This window comes from Rhodamnia argentea, chromosome 9 (genome assembly GCF_020921035.1).
Source record: "Rhodamnia argentea isolate NSW1041297 chromosome 9, ASM2092103v1, whole genome shotgun sequence".
In the NCBI taxonomy this organism is placed as follows: Eukaryota; Viridiplantae; Streptophyta; class Magnoliopsida; order Myrtales; family Myrtaceae; genus Rhodamnia; species Rhodamnia argentea.
This window is the reverse complement of record NC_063158.1, coordinates 26,634,171-26,652,769: the sequence shown is the minus strand read 5'-3', so window position 1 is coordinate 26,652,769 and position 18,599 is coordinate 26,634,171. Positions and strand designations below refer to the sequence as shown.

General features: G+C 42.3%; 2 protein-coding genes across 3 annotated transcripts; one reads left to right on the top strand and one right to left on the bottom strand.

Moving 5' to 3' along the window:
- Positions 1 to 1,725: 1,725 nt before the first annotated feature.
- LOC115755417 (protein RGF1 INDUCIBLE TRANSCRIPTION FACTOR 1-like) lies at positions 1,726 to 4,431 on the top strand. The gene is made up of 4 exons (XM_030694808.2): positions 1,726 to 1,989; positions 2,971 to 3,045; positions 3,216 to 3,356; positions 3,783 to 4,431. Exons 1-4 carry the CDS (start codon positions 1,819 to 1,821, stop codon positions 4,182 to 4,184), a joined length of 789 nt encoding a protein of 262 aa, XP_030550668.1. The 5' UTR covers positions 1,726 to 1,818; the 3' UTR covers positions 4,185 to 4,431.
- A 10,538-nt stretch (positions 4,432 to 14,969) lies between these two features.
- On the bottom strand, positions 14,970 to 17,970 carry LOC115755416 (thioredoxin O2, mitochondrial-like). 2 transcript variants are annotated; one of them, XM_048284916.1, is made up of 6 exons: positions 17,714 to 17,968; positions 17,045 to 17,110; positions 16,850 to 16,900; positions 16,641 to 16,720; positions 16,441 to 16,485; positions 14,970 to 15,335 (listed from the first exon to the last, which is right to left on the bottom strand). In XM_048284916.1, the coding sequence occupies exons 1-6, from the start codon at positions 17,916 to 17,918 to the stop codon at positions 15,237 to 15,239; spliced, it is 546 nt and encodes a 181-aa protein (XP_048140873.1). In that variant the 5' UTR covers positions 17,919 to 17,968; the 3' UTR covers positions 14,970 to 15,236. The 2 variants fall into 2 exon arrangements, with proteins under 2 accessions (XP_048140873.1, XP_048140874.1); XM_048284917.1 differs by lacking the exon at positions 16,850 to 16,900 and having other exon boundaries at positions 17,714 to 17,970.
- Positions 17,971 to 18,599: the final 629 nt, after the last annotated feature.

The following is an 18,599-nucleotide window of genomic DNA, read 5'->3' as shown; positions in this document are numbered from 1 at the left end:
TTCGGACGTTCCCCGTTTTGTGCAATTCATTTGATGGTCATCACCAACTTCGAAGCCTTTTTTGCACATGATATTTGGCACAATTTTACCTTATAATAGCTGGGTCCTTACAGAAGGGTCATGGAAGTTGATTACTAATACTGGCCTTTTTCACGCTTCCTCTGACCAGAAGCTTTTGAGAATGGAAATTCTCTGTGTTTGGCAATTCTTCCAGTTCTTCTCGTAGCCTTTCCTTCAATTTTGTGTCGAACAGGAATAATAGCCAATCCCACAATAAAGCACTCGAGCATCCATGAGAAACACCAGAGTTCATAATAATACACCAGCTAATTGGTTTGAGAATAAGTAAAGACAAAGCACACTTCTCAAGAGCAATGGACAACGAAATGCTAGAGTCTGGTGGTTCGAGTCATCCAATGCCCTGCAACACCTCTTCTGGGAATGCGAGGAATTAAGTATGAGCACAAATCCTGACTAGAAAACAAAAGGAAAAGAGAACTTGGGAAGAATACTAGAGAAAGTTCAGAAGGAACAGGACATTTCAGGCATGTTACAGCTTACAGGTTCTCAAAATTCGAGGTTTGTGGTGTGGATGATACATGATTGTATGTGTCCTCAAGTCAAGTGGAATGGGGACCAAGGCTTTAACTAGTAGAATATACAAATACTGATCACGACTTCATTAACAAGTTTTTAGAATAGTTGATATTGATTCTAAAAAAACTTGTACGTTATCAGAGTCTTTGATAAAGAGATCCAAATTAAAACCCTAGCTTTGTCTTTCTAATTGCCGCCAGACTTATAAAAAAGAAACAAAGGAAGCCGACCTTTTCCATTATTATTGTTATGCTGATGCTGAGACCGTCACCGTTTGTTGTTCCGAGGCCTTTCTTTTTTGTCCATCAGGTTTCATCCTCGAGAGGAGCCACAACCAGTCATCTTCAGGAGAAGCATTATCGTCCTAAGTTTGTCATGATCTCAAATCTGCTACGGTTGTCTTTGAGAGCAATGCTATCTCGTAAGCCGCCGGTCCCTCTGCTGTCATCGTTCGTTGCGGTCTGGTCAATATTGTCGTTGACATCCTTGCAATGACCTCGTCGGTCATGTCATCAAGATTTGAAATATCACAATTTCAAATATCTCTTTGTGAGCTGAGCTGCCAAATCACACGAAACATAATTAGTCATGTCCCTCAAAGTGCTTAAGTGATATGAATCACCTTTAATAGGAGTAGCTATCCCATGTTCTCTATTTTGTGGAGCAATAAAAGTTACATCCACAAAAGGGAAAAAAAAAACTTGTTTTTGACATAATAAACGGCAAATTGTAAACCCAATCCAAAAGCTTAAGTTGATAAGTGAAAAGAGACTACATGAATATAAAAAGTATATAAGATCCATTGTCAAGCGATGTGAAACAACAACTTCTACGGTAATGAGATTGGCTGAGTAGTTAACAAATAAATCATAAACTAATTCGTGACACCACTAATGTCAGCAATTTCCATATAATGGGAGGCCACTCTGGGTTTCTGCTCATGTATTACTTGATTCATTGAGACAATAACCAACGTCTTGATGAATAATTGTAATTGGTTTCTTATGGCCAAAGAGTAATTCACCCGAATCATGAGAGAGGTGGGCTTGGGCTCTCTTCCCGCCATAAAAACACAAAGTACATAGTCAAACTACTGCACACCAAAATCTCTCTCTCTCTCTCTCTCTCTGGAAGTGCTGGAAATTGCCGTCGTCTTCGCCCCCGTCGGCATCAAACTGGATCATCAAAATTGAGGAACATAGTGGAGGAGGTGGTGGTGGAATGATGGAGAGGCCGGGGTGGCTGGAGGGGCTGATGGGAGAGAGGTTCTTTGGGAGCTGCAGGGTGCACCAGGAGAGGAGGAAGAGTGAGAAGAATGTCTTCTGCTTGCTCTGCTGCTTCAGCCTCTGCACTCACTGCCTCCCCTCCCACCCTTCTCACCCTCTCCTTCAGGTTCCCTCTCTCTCTCTCTCTCTCTCATCCTTGCCATGCCATGCATTGTGCCACTTTCATTCTTTGCTTCACGCACAAATCCATCCTAGTTTTACTTGACCATCACAGCATACTACTTGTACTTCTCCATCTACTGTAACTAGAGCCAATCGGTCCTCCCTCATACTTGATGATTCTGAATTTGTTTTCAAGACCCATTTCCATGAATCAATGGTCAAATCTCAAGTTTGATCTTTTTAACTAGTAAAGTCACACAGACAGCCATAGGTCCATTTCTTCTTTGGCTTCACCCTATTTTGAGTTGGTCTGTTTGCCATTTATGGAAGGGGCATCTTCTACCCTCTTCTTTCCCCGCATGAGCTCCCCCCTGAGCTGTTGCTTTCAAAAGAAACTCAAAGTTTGAAAACCCACAACTCCCCCCCGCCACCCCCCCCTCCCTCTCCTTTCATTTCCCACGACTTTTGTCCAAATTCAATATCCATCCTTCTTCTTTTTATTTCTCAAAGAATTTGTCCTCATTAATCATATAAAATAAACTTCAAGGGTTCATTAATATTTCATTAGTTCATCTCCTACCGGCTTCCTTGCAAGGTTGGTTGCCTGCCTTTTTCACCTCTTGTTCGAGCCTGCAAAACCAGAAAACTTACCATCAAATTCTACTGTGATTTAATGTAAAGATAGAAACTTTTCTGCATACCTATGATGGACAACATCATTAGCAAGACAGTAGATATATCACTGTCTGGTTAACGACAAATGTACTGTGGAATCATTTTCTAATTTTCTTTGTTCCAAATACAGATGTCATATTGAAATTAAAAACTCCTGAAAAGATCTCCTGATGCAGCAATTCAACAATCAAACGATTGTTTTCGAGATCTCTTTCCATGTCTAGCCTTAGTAGTAGTGTTCAACTGAACCCAAGTCATGTAAACATGGGCATTGAGCCAATCAAGGTTTGCGTTGGTGGTCATGTGACAGGTGAGAAGATACGTGTACCATGATGTGGTTCGACTGGCCGATCTCGAAAAGCTCATTGACTGTTCCTATATTCAGGTAAAACGAAAACTTTGACTTCCAAAGATTGAATATATAGGACATGACGAAACCCTAGGCATGAACGACCGCAAAGAGAAAAGGACATGCATTGATGAGTTCATTAGATAATGAGATTTTTCCTTTTGTTTTTTATAAATTTTTTCCTGGTTTGTCTGCAACTGGAACAGCCCTACACCATCAATGGTGGGAAAGTGATATTCCTGAACCAAAGACCCCAGTCCAGAAACTACAAGGGCCCTTCAAATATTTGCTTCCATTGTGACAGGACCCTTCAAGAACCCTTCCACTTCTGCTCTCTTCAATGCAAGGTTCGTTTGCTCGCTTCCTCTCAACTTTCGTTGGCCATGTTAACTCTGCTGATTTTCGTTAAAAGTTTCTGGTCAGAGTGTGGACCAACTAAAGTCCCATGTATGTCTTGTCATTGCAGAGAGTCCCTTTCTCAGCTTGTTTCTTCTCTCTTCATGACCCCATGCATCTGTGAACTGACTTCAGCATGACTTTCAATTCCATTCATATAGATTTTTTCAATCTAATGCGCTTGAGACCTTTTTAGACTCTATAAAGTGCTAGTACATATGTTGTTCGAGTTCAAAGAAGTAACCTAGCTAGACGTAGACGACATACATACAAATTGATCAATTGCCATTTTCAAAGCTATTACGGGATCGGAATATGTCGAATCTCATATTCAATTAATAGGTCAAAATGACATATTGAACTCTCTATATATATAGGTGGATCATTTGTTGGATCGTGGTGAAGATCTGTCCAGCATCCTCTACAGTTTCGATGGGGCGGATTTCATGGTCACTCAGAATTTCGAGGGTCTAGGAATGGAGAGCTCATTGGACGTTCTGATCGATCATGGCCAAGCCACGCCAAGCTCATCACTCCTAGATGAAGATCATCGCTCAATGCAACATCACGATTGTCAATACGATGACAATAACTCGACGTCATGCATGAGTAGTGAGGCCATGAGCAATACGTCGGGAGTTTTGCGCAATGCCCATCAGTCAAAGGAGACGGCGGTAAAAATGAAAAACAAAAGGAGTGGTAATAAACTCATCCCTGGGATTGTCTTGTCTCTGAGCAACAGGAGAAAAGGAGCTCCTCATAGGGCTCCTCTTTCCTGAACGCCTCCCTGGGTCCTGAATCAATTCATTCACTTCCAACTTAGCACTATTACCCCACATGCAATATTTTCCTCCAAGTACTACCCCTACTACGTTCCCTCATAGGTTATTAGCTACATAATTGCGTGACCAAACGACGTTACGGACAGCGCTCGTATCGAGCATTATTCTCCTTTCCTATCTATCTAAATGTAACGACAAGGTGCAATTTATGTTGCTCACCATAGCTCAGGTGGATACAGATCCGCCAATTTTGTATCCGGTGTAGTGGAATTTGCATCCGTTATACGTGGTTACGTATCCATTCTTATGTTTAAGAGCGCGGTTGGTCTTCCCTTTTAATTTCAAGCACGTGTGAAGTGAATGTCCACAAACTCATCGCTGCATGAGTTTCAAAAGTCTCTCTTTCACCAGCTATACATCTTGCCAGATACACGAGCCGCAGATCAAATAAAGTATTTCGTGGTGAACGGCGCTTGTGATAAGAAAAAATCCAGACGAGAGGAGAAACAAAGGCCAGGATTCTGACGGTGCTCAAACAATTGGAATTATTGGTGGGTGGCTGAGGCTTGGTGCAGGTTCAGGAGTACATCCTGTGAGGCCACTTGGCGAACTGGGTGTTGTTGCCCGAGCCATGTGATAAGGACATACGACCCAAGTGGAAGAGTCAGATGGCATCACATGGTTATGTCAGATTTCTCGAACGCTTGTTGGTACTCCATTTTTATTCTTTTACATAAACTTTTCAAATGATGCTTGAGAAATTCCAGGTCTAGACGTACATTCTCCTCCACGTCATGCAGCGAGGGAAAATTCCGTCCTTCCGAAAATACCGCGGGCCCTAACTCTCGCTTCAAGAAGCATAATTTAGAGGTACGAGCATGGAGATCCGGCTATCTAAAGATTTATGAAATACCTTGTAAGTCCCATGAACCGATTAGGTCCAAGCATCTTTGACCTGTGTATTACACGGGCATCGTGACCATGAGCACTTTGTATAGAGCAATTAGCAAGTTTTTAATGGGATTCAAATGGATGACCTTCAATTCTTGAGATAAAATGCTCCAATACCCTAACCAATTAAGTCAATGCTGGGGATTAATTTTGTGGGAATTATCCAGTTTGTCAATTGAATTTCAAATTTGGAAATCGTCCGATTAGCATGTTTAGTCAATGAGTGTCCTTAGACATATGTCGATGCGCCTAAGCAGCTACTTGTCTTTTAATACTTGACTAGACACTGTGCAAGTTCTCAATTACAATTATGCTCACTTTTATTTGAACTTCGTAACTTAATGTAGGTTTTATTTGCAGTTGAACAAATATAGCTGTTGTTGTAAATATAACGCGCAAGCTAACCCGCATCTTGCAAAAAATCAAGCGAAAGCACCAAAAAATAACGAGAACATAAATGACACCAAGGATTACGTGGTTCGGTCCGAATATCACCTACACCACAGAGCCAAAGAACAATCCACTATAATCGAGAATCAATTACAATCGTTCAATACGTTTCCCGCACCTAGATTATACCCAAACCCAAAGTGTTCACAAAAAACAACTTACTTGGATATAACAAAATAAAACCACAACACAAACTACTACACTCAAGCCCGCCTGTCGGCTTCTCGCCGAGAAGAAATGTAATCCCCTTCTCTTAGTGCCTTCAACTCTTCTTTGTGCATGAGAAGCCCTTTGGCAACACCTCCCTCTCTTCTTTTGGGTGCTCATTATAATATACAAGAAACCCTCTTTCCTTCTATACGGCTTCAGGTTCAAGAGAAAGGAAAGCAATCCTACCTTTTCTTCTTTATTCCTTTCATCCACCACCTGGCCCACAAAATTTCCTTCTCTTTGTGAACGACAATTCATGAAGAAGCCATGGCCTCTTCTTTTGAACCCGGACCCACCGTGATCTCTTGATCTACCATTACTCAAGAAAGAGGTCGTGCACTTCTTTCTTTCCTATCGACCAAAATCTTGAGTAATGATCAAACGCGGTCCCCATATTTTGTCTTGTGGTGCCAATAACAATTTTAAACTCGAGACATATTTAACAATTCTCCACCTTGGCTCGATGTTTGAAGCCAGTTAATAATGCTCATCATCTATCCTCCTCCCAACGCCTCCACGGCGCTCACTCTCTCCAATAGTGCTCAAGCAAAGCTTGAGCTAAGCTTAGTCATCATGTCCGCAGTCTTCCGTAGCAATCTTTTTCACAACAACCTTACCCTTCGCTAAGACATCTCGGATGAAGTGGTACCGATATTGATATGCTTCGTTCGCTCGTGATAAACCGGATTATATGCCGGATAAATCGCCCTTGGTTATCACAGTGTATATCAACACTTTTCCGTTCTAACCCAAAGTCCATGAGCAAACCTTGCAACCATATCGCCTCTTTCGCTACAAAGGTCGGTGCCATGTACTCCGCCTCGCGGACAAGGCTACGCGGTCCCGTAAGGACGCCTTCCAACTAACCCACCACCCGCAAGCGTAAACAACCCGGCTAAAGACCCGCACTCATCCAAGTCACCCATGATCGAATCCACAAAACCATGGTCTCACCGCCATTACCGTCCCTCCCCTATACTATACCAACGTTTGATGTCCCCTTCAAATATCGAGGATCCATTTCACGACTTCCCAATGAGTTTTACCCGACGCTTCATATAACGACTAACCACACGACAATTGTGAAATATCATGCCTAGTGCATACCATAGCATACATAATACTACCCACGCACTAGAATAAGGAACACGAGACATATGTTCCTCTTCCTCCTCGTTGCGGCGATAACTTAACCGAAAGTTTAAAGTGCTTTGCTAATGGCGTACTCACTACTTGACGATATTAAAACGTGCAACAATTTTCTCAATATATTTCTTTTGAGACGACGTAATAATCCTGCACGCAAAATCTCCATACCCAATATTTTCTTCAAACCTAAATCTTTCATCTCAAACTCGACTACCCTCTTAACATCAATATCGACATATTTTTCCCTATTCAACATATCATCAACATATAATAGCAATATATCAAAGACCGCCTCCAATCTCCCAAATAAACACACTATCCATCCGACTCTTTGAATAGTCCCGACTAGCCATGAAAGCGTCAAACCCTTATACCACCTGTCTAGGAGATTGTTTCAACCCATACAAAGATTTCTTTAATAAGCAAACATGATCTTCCTTACCCGAATAGCAAATCCCTCGTGCTCCTCATGTAAATCGCTCCTCCAACTCACCGTGAAAAACGCCGTTTCACATCAAGTAAAACAGAATAAAGTATGCCTTACCACAGAGAAAACACCTCACCGTAGTCAATGCCTTCTCGCCCTCCAACAAGTCTCGCCTTATATCTCGCCGCCTCGACACTAGGAATGCCCTCTTTCCGTTTGTAGACCCATTTACTCCGACAATCTTCCGCTCTTGGGTACTTTAACTAACTCCCATGTCATTTCGATGGAGTGATTCCATCTCTTCACTCATATCCAAACACCATCGCCCGAGAAGACGAAGGCCATCGTCTCCACCTCATCACCTACGTAAAGCATAACAAAATGTAAAGCATAACGTAGTGGTTTAATTTGCCTTCTCTGTCTGTTGCGAGGCTCGAAGCCTCCACCTCACTACTAACACCAGATTGTCTCTTTTTTTTTTTTTTTTTTTTCTTCTTTTTTTGTTTTTTGTGTCTCGTCGAAAACACATCTCATTAGAAAACCGGGTGATCGGGATCGGGCACCACACCGGTAGCCTTTCACCCCATGTCATAACCAAATATGCACTTCTTCGACCTCGGCTCAAGCTTACCATCACTCGCATGAGCATACGCGACATCCGAATATTCGTAATCCGAGTAATCAACGAGAGTCTTCCACTCGAAGCGATGATGGAGATCGATTAATCGAGTAACATGTCATGTTCACCGCGCCCAAAATTCCTTGCCTATTCCAGATGCGAAAGCATGCTCGAGCCCGCTCAAGTAAAGTCGTTCTTCCGTTCGCCACGCCATTCTCGGTGTCCCAGTCTGTGCGGTGTCTCACAATCCCTTCTCTCTCGCAACTGCCGTTATGCTCGGCACTTGATCCGTTTATCGATGCTTCTCAATCAATGCCTTAAATTTCTTGAACCGATCAAACACATATGGCTTAAAAGTATACCCATACTTTCCGGAATAATCGTCGATAAATGTCGATATAACGAGCACCTCCTTTCAAGGAACGAGACGACCCCAAACGTCCGAATGAATATATTCTACCTGCTTGGTGAATGAATACACGTAGCAAACTTAATCCTCCAATAAATGGTGCTCACATAAGCTAACTTACTTGTCTTCGACCCTTTAACAACCCTCTATCACTCAGCATCGTCATACCCGCCTCACTCATGTGCCCAGACGATATGCCAAAAGAGTTAGATCAACGACTCACCGAAAAACAGGTCTCTCCAAGAGATGATAGAGAGAACCACTTTCTTCCCTTTCATCACCGTCATAGCACCTCGAGATATCTTACACTCCACCTTCAAGTACTTACACCCGATATCATCGAGTGTTCCCAGAAAAAATAAGGTTCTTCCGAGCTCGGTACATGCCTCACGCTAATGTGCGCACTACGCCATCGTGCATCGAATCTATCCCCACAACCTTGCAGTCGTATTCCCCAACAAACTCTACCACCATCTGCGACGGTAAGTAGTAAACCGGTTCTTATGAGGCGTCATATGATAAGAACACCCCGAATCTAGCACCCATTCATCTCCCGATGAACCCCGGTCACACACAAACGACCTCATCAACACTAGTGCTCTCTTAAAACATTCGCCACACCGGTTGTGGCTTTACCTTATCACCTCTATTTCTCAACTTAGGACAATCTCTCCCGATGTGTCCTTCTTCGTGACACTCAAAACACTTCACGCGTCCCTTGGACTTTCTATGGCGTGACTTAGATCCCTTACCTCTGCTTGCTGGACCCTCGTTGTTGCTCTCTACCCCGAATCACTAGTCCTCGCGCTACATCCTGCGCTATGTCATCTCGCAACTTTCTCCGCCACTCTTTAGAAAATAAGGCGGACTTTACCTCTTCCGAGGTAATCGTAGTACGCCCCCGCAACGATGAATCGAAAGTGCTCCCATGACTCGGTAGGGAAGCTAACAACATCATGCCCCGCTCTTCATCATCAAGTGTCTTACCGACATTCTTCAAATCCATCATGAGTTTATTAAATTCATCTAGATGGGTTCGATAGACCCTTATACACCCGAACCGGAACATCCTCTTCAACATGTATAGCGATTGTTCAAACCCTTCGTTACATAGAGCGCAAGTTTTGTCCACAATGCCGCGGTATCCTTCTCCTCGCCACCTCTATTAACACTTCATCCGATAAATTCAACGGATTAAACTTCTAGCTTTCCTCATCACCACATCCTTTTCATCTGTCATCGTTTCTGGCCCAATGCTTCGCTAAACCTTGAGTTGTCAATATCGCCCCATCTTGAGACTCCATAACCCAAAGTTGTTCCTCCCGTTAAACTTCTCAATTTCAGCTTTCACTCCACATAATTGCAATCACAAGATATCCAGATAATAATCGACAAGCAAAGCCCCAAATCACAATCTAGAATATCCGAACCAAGGCTCGATACCAATTGTTGTAAATATAACGCGAAGCTAACCATCTTGCAAATAAATCAATGCGAAAGCACCAAGAAAATAACGAGGAACGATAAATGACACCAAGGATTACGTGGTTCGGTCCGAATATCGAACTCATCCACGGGAGAGCCAAAAGAACAATCCACTATAATCGGAGAATCGGAATTACAATCGTTCAATACGCCGTGTTTCCCGCACCTAGATTATACCCAAACCCAAAGTGTTCACAAATAAACAACTTACTTGGATATAACAAAATAAAACTCACGAAGCACAAATCTACTACACTCGCGCTCTCTTCTTCCGAAGAAGAAATGTAATCCCCTTCTCTTAGTGCCTTCGCAACTTCTTCTTTGTGCGATGAGAAGCCCTTTGTGCAGCACACCTCCCTCTCTTCTTTTGGGTGCTCATTATAATATACAAGAAACCCTTCTTTCCTTCTATACGGCTTCGCAGGTTCAAGAGAAAAGGGGAAAGCAATCCTACCACCTTTTCTTCTTTTATTCCTTTCATCCACCACCGCTGGGCCCACAAAATTTCCTTCTCTTTTGTGAACGACAATTGCATGAAGAAGCCATGTGCTCTTCTTTCTTTTGAACTCTCCGGGACCCACGGATCTCTTGATCTACCATTACTCAAAAAAAAGGTCGTGCACTTCTTTCTTTCCTATCAGACCAAAATCTTGAGTAATGATCAAACGTGGTCCCCATATTTTGTCTTGTGGTGCCAATAACAATTTTAAACTCGAGACATATTTAACAGATGTCTATTCAATTATGTTGGAAAAGAATGATAAGAGAAGGATGTTAAGCACGATGTTAGAGGGATTTTACTTTTTGTGCCATTTGTTGTATAGGTACGAGAAAATGGGTGGTTACATATGGAAGTGAATATAGGTGGGACGTTTTTCGAAAATAAAAAGAAAAAGAAAGTGAACATGAGATGGAGATGTTGGCTGAATTCCTCTCAACTTGCAAATCGTCCATCGAAGACTTAACGAGCCGATACGAGGCTGTAATTCATGTTTACCATCAGGAACCACAACCTCAAGACATTCAAGGCATTGTTTGGATGGTTTAAGCGAGCCTATATGGGAAAAATCTTAGCCTGAAAAGACCAAGATGGTATCAATGTTGTACACACTATGGCATTCGAAAAGAATCCTAGGTGTGGTTCATCGATTCAATGGTTGTTCGTTCTTTAAATGTTTTTTTTTTTTGGGGGTGGTAAGGTAAGAAATTTGTTAACCAACAAAGGCGCAAAAAACAAAACGTAACTCGACCACACACCACAAAGTGTCACCACGAGTACAAGAGCGGCCTGAGTGAGAATACAAAGAAAAGGGGTAGAACTCTAATAGAGAAATACACAGGGAAATCAAAAGGCCAAAACAATCGGCCTATAAATAAAGACAAGCTAGGCTGAAATACAGCAGCCGAGAATCGGTCAAAAATCGATTGAGTGATGCCCCAGCTGCCTTGCATTCACTGGTTTCGATCCTTGAATTCAAAACAATCTAATCTAGGAACACACCTGTCGAACGAGTGGGCTGAGTTGGATCGATTGGCTATTTGTGTGTAAATGCAGAGGACTTCCAAGACAATACAAACTCTGGAAATCTTCAAAGTGAAATTTAATGGTGATCAAGATGTTGCGACGACGTTACGCTGTCAACGACGTTGAGAAGAAGCTCCCCCTTGACCTGTTGCTTTCAAAAGAAAAAAAAGAGTACCCGCAACTTTTATATCCAGATTACACATCCATCTCTCTTCATTTATTTCTTGAAATTCCTGTTCTCATGAATTATTTACACGAGGGCTCAATGGTTCTTCCAGCAATAAAAAGAAAACACAAAAGAGATATGTGTTTTGCTCGGAAACTTCTACACCTTTGTGTTCTAAGAAAGGGAAACTTTGTGGTTCGACCACGGTGCTAGCAGCCCTCTATGCGCTAAATATCTCCAACAGCTGCCTTCTTTCTCTCCTCCAGTTGGAGCCTGCAAAATTAGAAAACTTACCATCAAATTTTACAGTGATTACTTGTAAAGAGAACCTTTTTTTCTGCGTACTTGTGACGGACAGACAACCTTATTAACCACCGTACGTAGATTGGCACAACGGTCCATACACATTACTGTCTGGTTTAATTATTGTCCCGGAGATCTCTTTTCCATGACTAGCCATTGAAGCCAAGTCATGTAAATCTGGGCATTGAGGCAGTCAAGGTTTGGGTTGTTGGTCACGTGACGGGTGGGAATTTGTGGTTCGACTTGACGATCTTGAAAAGCTCATTGACTGCTGCTTTTTTCCAGGAAACGCCATATTCTTTTGACTTCCAAAAGTTGAATATTAGGACACGACGAATACATGGGTATTGATGAACTTTGAAAAGGACATGCACCAAATGGAATCATTAGTTGCTGTTTTCTTCCTCTTGTCGTTTCGGAGAGTCCTTTCTCAACCTCGTTTCTTCTCTTCATTAGCCTACGTATACGTGATTAAGATGACTGCAAAGGATCTTAATATGATGTTGTTCGAGACATTCTTAAGGCAACATAAGTGTTGGTACATGTTCTTCGAGCTCAAAAGAAGTAACATTTCTAGAAGACGGGCGTACAATTGATCAATGGCCATCTTCGAAGCGGTTGCGGGTTTAAAATATATCGAACCGCACATTCAACTAGCAGTTTAATTTTTTTACATCGAAATAACTAATTAATCTCTGTATGCATGGGAATTATTTTGTTGGATCGAGGTGAAGATCTGTTGACCATCCTATACAGTTTTGATGGGGGCCGGATTTCACAGTCGGGCAAAACTTTGAAGGTTTAGGAATAGAGAGTTCATCAGAAGTGTCGACCCATTCAAGATCTCTTTCGTTAACTATATTTGGCCAAAAACATGAGGCGGAAAAATAATATTTCATCATGAATGAGTAAAACGTACTCATCGGCCGTTCTTGTCAAGGTGGTGCTTGTGATAAAAGAAAAAACCTACGATCGTGACGACATAAATCAATCACAGAGTTTCGACGAATAAAAAAAAATTAATAATATGGTATGATATTGGCATATGGTACTTATATTTATACCTTTGTGAAGATGAAACTGATCGAATTCTTGAATTGCGATCGATTTGATCTAGAACACATTTCCGAAAGGGCTTTCTACCTTGTGGCATCGCATGGAAACCCAAAATCCTTTAATGATAATTCTTGTGACCTAAGTGGATAGTGAGAATTCCATTATAATACAAGTAAAGTAGGCGAGGCTGAGAATGCACGTAAAATACGAATAAATTTATCCCATGATGGAGGTGAGACAAAGGTGAATATGATCTCTAATTTTCATAATATAAAAGTAATTTTTCTCGAATAATAAGCTTCTTAAATTTAATAAAATTAACGTAATATTTGAATGTAAATAAATAACAAAAATTTCGTTTTCAATTATACCTATTTTTTTATATTTTCGGATTTTTATCTATCTTATAATATAAATTCAATATACACCTATATAAATATAGTATTTATTGTTACTATATGTTTAGGGTATTTTAGGGTGTCTTAGTATAATTCACCATTTCATAAAATTTTATTAGAGAATGGACATAATAAGAGATGCGAAATTATTCGGCATTACTATTGCGATTTGCTAAACAGTGGATAGGATATAGCAAAGTCTATGGATTTCATATCGCATCTCCATCTAGGTTGGAAATTCAAACAACCACACGTAGCACGATACCAGTAGTAAAACCATTGAAACTTACTTGTAACCTCTCAATGGCTCATTTTCCTTGGGTCTTATATATGTGCCTCGGCTAATGACCAAGGAACAAGGAAATGAGGCTAATTGGGCAGAACAAATGGTGCTGATTGATGGTCATAGCGAGAGCAACGGTGGTGGCCGAGGATGGTGGATGTCGGCCTGCCGGGGACAAGAGTTGCATGGGCGTCTTCAACGGCCCGAGGGATTGTGCGGCGACTAGTATATACTCAACAAGTGGAATGTTAGTGTCCTTCTGCGTCAGATTTTCATGAGCAGTTAGTTATTCATGATTTGCTTGTGTGGATTTACTTCTGGTTTAATGTTATTGTCGGCTGCTGAGCGGAGACCTCAGCTTAAGCGAGGGGATGCTCCATACCTCATGTTATTGTAAATTTGGTGGAGTGGTGTAGCTGTTGGCTGATGAAATGGGTTGATCTCTGATTGATTTATGCCCTTCCTCAAAAGTTCTGCGCTCTGCTCCTACATCTCCCTGGTCAAACAATGGACACGAGTCCTGCCAGAAAAAGAAGAAATAAAGGCTAGGACTCTCGGCTTCAACCAGCAATTAGCAACTGACGATATTGCTGAGCTCTTCCGTTACTTGGATGTGCTTTACCCAACGAATAGAAGGGGATCAGCAACACGGCACACAAGAAGGAGCCGTAAAATCCCACCAGGATAAGGTCCTACCACCTCAGTTGATGTTGGGAATTCGATTACAAGGCAAGTAAAGTGGGCGAGGCTGACACTAGCAGTTGCTATTTGCTGGTTCCATACTCTTTATGCGCTCAGCCTACCCTACTTTACTTGCCTTATAATCAAATTTCCCAGACATCCACTGAGGCCATGACTTATCCAAACACATCCGAATTCTAAGCCGAAACGGTGCCACAAGGAGATTGCGTCGGCAACTTCGTAGGATTTAACGAATGGGAATAATTCGCAAACACTATTTACTTTAACTGTCCATGTATCTATGTTTTCTAGTCTTAGGCTTGGAAGAACTAGACTCTCTTCATTAGTTGCATCTGATGGACTCATCTTCTAATTCCTTAATCCCTTCAATTGTCATTAACCCTTTCTATATTTGAACTAAAATTAGAACAATCCTTTTTAACATCCCTCCGGTTTAATACAAGCAATTAAGTGCACTCCTCTGATGTGTTTGAACTAAAGAGTGTACATTTCACTGGCTGAACGTTACAATCAGGACTAGATTGGATATGGGCTGGAACAGTTCTAAACCAATAGGTTTGGTTCGGGTCCAATCCAAAACTATGTAAACCCCTACAAAACTAGCATATCCACATCCAAGAGAAAGTTGCCACCAGGTATGCATGCAAGAGGCAGCCAAGAGAAAGATCCCAATGTTTTATTAGAGGCTTTCATCGACAGAACATGCGTTATTTCACGCTAGGTAGTTCTAATCAATGAAAAACATGACCAAACGCAGTCCAAAAAGTCTCAGACAAACACAACAGAGAAATATATGGTCGTCACCTGATAAACTTTACACTAGGTGATGCCCTCCTATGCAGGGGCGGCAGCCACTGAGGCCCAATAGGTAGGAACAGTTATGTCAGCCACTGAGGCCCAAGAGGACGGAAGAGAATCACTTGTATAGCCTATCCATTGTATGCTTCAAGCGTTCAATATCAGCTCCCACAATTTCATCTACCTTCTGCCCCTTGCTAAAGAAATGAAGCCTCGGCTGCAGCAAAATTCGAAATCAGTTTCTCATTCAAAAAAGCACCACACGGATGAGAGTTTAATGAAGCCGAAGACAGAAAATTAACTCCCACACAGTTCTTGCTGGCATTCTCAAGAAAAATCCATCAGAATGCATAGTTTTAGGACAGAAAACGTCAGAAAACAATGACGAAGCTTCCAACTTTTTCATCATGCCAAACTCATAGCACTTCACTTTACTTGATGGGTGCCAATTAGGCCAGATCAATTTCTGCACAAACCCAATCTGACCCTAACTGCACCACATCAGCCCAATGCCGACACATCACAGAGTCGAAACAAACTTGAAGAATATATGTACAATTGAGAACTTGAAGCAGCAACAATTCAGTTCAACTCGAACTCCGACCATTTCCGCTTCTTATGGCATGAACCAACCTATAGCAAGGACAAATAAAAGTCAAAAGAAAAACCACCTGAACTAGATTAAACCTCAACGTTTCTTGTTCGACTCCAGTTGATTAAACTTGGTTTTGAATTCCTTCGGGTTTTTTGTACAACTTTAGGGTGCCATGCACCTCCAGGAACACTGTTCATGTCCATCTTTTCCATATCTTGGATTTTGCATCTAGCCCCATTTCTACCCACAAGCACTAGGCACACGACCAGGCATACTTCAAGAGTTGGCACATTGCCGGACCAAGTTCGTCGGAGCATTTTAACTCTTATGCCTAGTTACAACTACTGTGAACAGTATGGATAGAAGCAACAACTGCAGTGGGCTCATAGGAGCAAAGGATTTGGTGCTTTGGTGTACGAGCAGTTTGATAACAGAAAAGAGCTGTTATGTCTGTACCAAGATATAAATTCTATCAGTAGGAACCACCATCGATGACCACAGTATGGAAGACATTTTAAATCACAATCCAGAATTTTCTTCCATAAATAAGGAGGAGGCTTCAAGACACGAATTTCTTCCCAAGACAAGCTTGAGTTTTGACAACGTTCCCCCATTTGCAGCATCAAATAGACAAGCAATCTTCAGATTATCTATGTTAGTGAAGTTACAAACACCGTATACATTGCTTGAAAATAGCATCCAATAACACGCATAAACATTGTCGTACCACAGAGTCTATCCTCAGCTCCATCAATTTGTCTTGAATGCCCTCCTGCAGACAAATCAACAACCTTAGCTTCCAAGAGTAGAAAGCCTTTCTATCATAGAAGAGAAAGCTGTTAACATCACCACGGAGAACTTCCACAAAGATTAAAGAGTGGTCTAGAGGCAAAATGTGGAAACCAGAGAAGCAGCAGGAGGCATTACCTGATCATTGTCAATTTTATATGTAGTCACGTGAGGGTACTTCTCATTCAGTGCTTCAATGGCAGGGGACATGAATCTGCCTGCAAGACAAAGATTAATGTCGAGGCTAAAACAACCTTTTTTATTCAAGTAACAGAGGATAATCAAGAGGAAGAAGTGCCAGTTAATGGAGGACATTGACAAATGCCTAGATGGTTGAGATTACTTACAAGGACCACACCATGCCGCAGTGAAGTACAAAATTGCTGGTGAGGACTCATCTATCAAAATCAATCAGACAGAAGCATAAGATCCTTCATCTTTTGGGGGCCCACTAAGTGGTGAGAATTGCGATCCCATCGGTTCCATTTCAAACGTGTCTAGCCATGAAGCAATAAGGAGTCGGTAGCAGAAGAAGAACGAACCTCGGATCTTGGCAAGCACACCATTTAACTGTTCTTCTGACTTGATAAGGTGCATGTTCGACGAACCTGAGATTGCAAGATTGGCCATAGTGGATTACAAACTTTGAGCCATTGAGAATATGCAGTTCATCCAAGAGGCAGAAACTATGCACTGCACAGCCCTTGGTTGAGCTAAAACTAAAAGGAGCTTACGTTTTTCAAGAGGAAAATAAGCAAGCAACAATAATGGTCCGAATTTGTCAGACTTTAAAAAAAAAGCATGAGCAAGACTGTCCATAACTGGCGACCGTGAGTTTCGCGCATGGATTCCCATTCCAAGTCCAACTATCACCCTTCCTCATACCAATAGAGGGAGAAATATAGACAAGAGTTCACAGTTGGTTAATGCCCATTGCGTAGTGAATAGGAAGTTTGGTTCGTGGAAAGCAGGAAGAGCCCTGAACTCCAACTAAGAGAGTTGCGATCAAAAGTCCAATCTTTCTTCTTCAGGTGCGAGTATACGAATTCGTTAGTACAAATGGTACCGACCCAGGAACAGGGAATAGCTGATGCAAGACTCGGATACATATCAATAAAGTAGACCGAGAAAGGGATCAAAAGGAAGGAAGAGAGGGGAATGTAGCGAAAAGGGTATTGATGAATTGGGACAGAGAAAGAGAGAGAGCGCACCTGAAGGAGACGAAGTGGATGAGAAGGTCCGGGGAAGAGAGAGAGCGGTGAAGGTAGAGGCGACCACGGAAGGGACGGCTCGTCGTGCGTCATCAGCATAACTTAGAAGAGGAAGGCGAAACTGGGGTCGTCGACGGAAGCCCCCGATTGCGGTGCCACCGCTCAAGCTCCAGGATCGCCGCAACAGAGCCGCACACCTCCTCATTCTAGCGGGGGTGTGTGTGTGTGTGAGAGAGGAGAGAGAGAGAATGAAGGAATGAAGCAGTGCAGGAAAACCAGAAAGAAAGCAAACCCGATGCTGATAGAAATGATATGGGCGCGACACGTCTTGTTGGGCCTGGACCATTTGGACATCAGTCAGTCCAGCTCAATATTGTGTGGCGTCATTTAGCTGCACAGCCCACGCAATTTGGAATGAAATTGTACAAAATTGGTACTAGTTTTGGGCCTGGAATTACCAGTTTTCCATGCTCTGGAATCTCGGTTGATGAGCTAGCTACTTGGGAACACCGTTTTTACAATCTCTCCTTCTCCTCATCATGGTTCTCAGTTGTGGCTCCCGTCCTAGTCGTGCTCAACGCTCCTCGCCATCTCGTGCCCCCAACTCTCTCATTGATTTACACGATGGGCAGCTCAGCTCAGCTCTGCTCAGTAACCCACGAGCCCCCGACCATCACCCTCTTTCCCCTTCTCCACACTCCCCGTCATTTTTTTCATGGATTAAAGATGCGTTCCAAATCATGTTAAGAGGAGTGTTTTAGCCCCATATAATTGGGCGGGTCTGGCTTCAAAAAGGGGCTCGCGCACCCTGGGCCTGGGCTTGGGCATGGGCATGGGCATGGGTAGGCCCGGACAACCGACCCATCAAACAAAAGGACGAAATTTA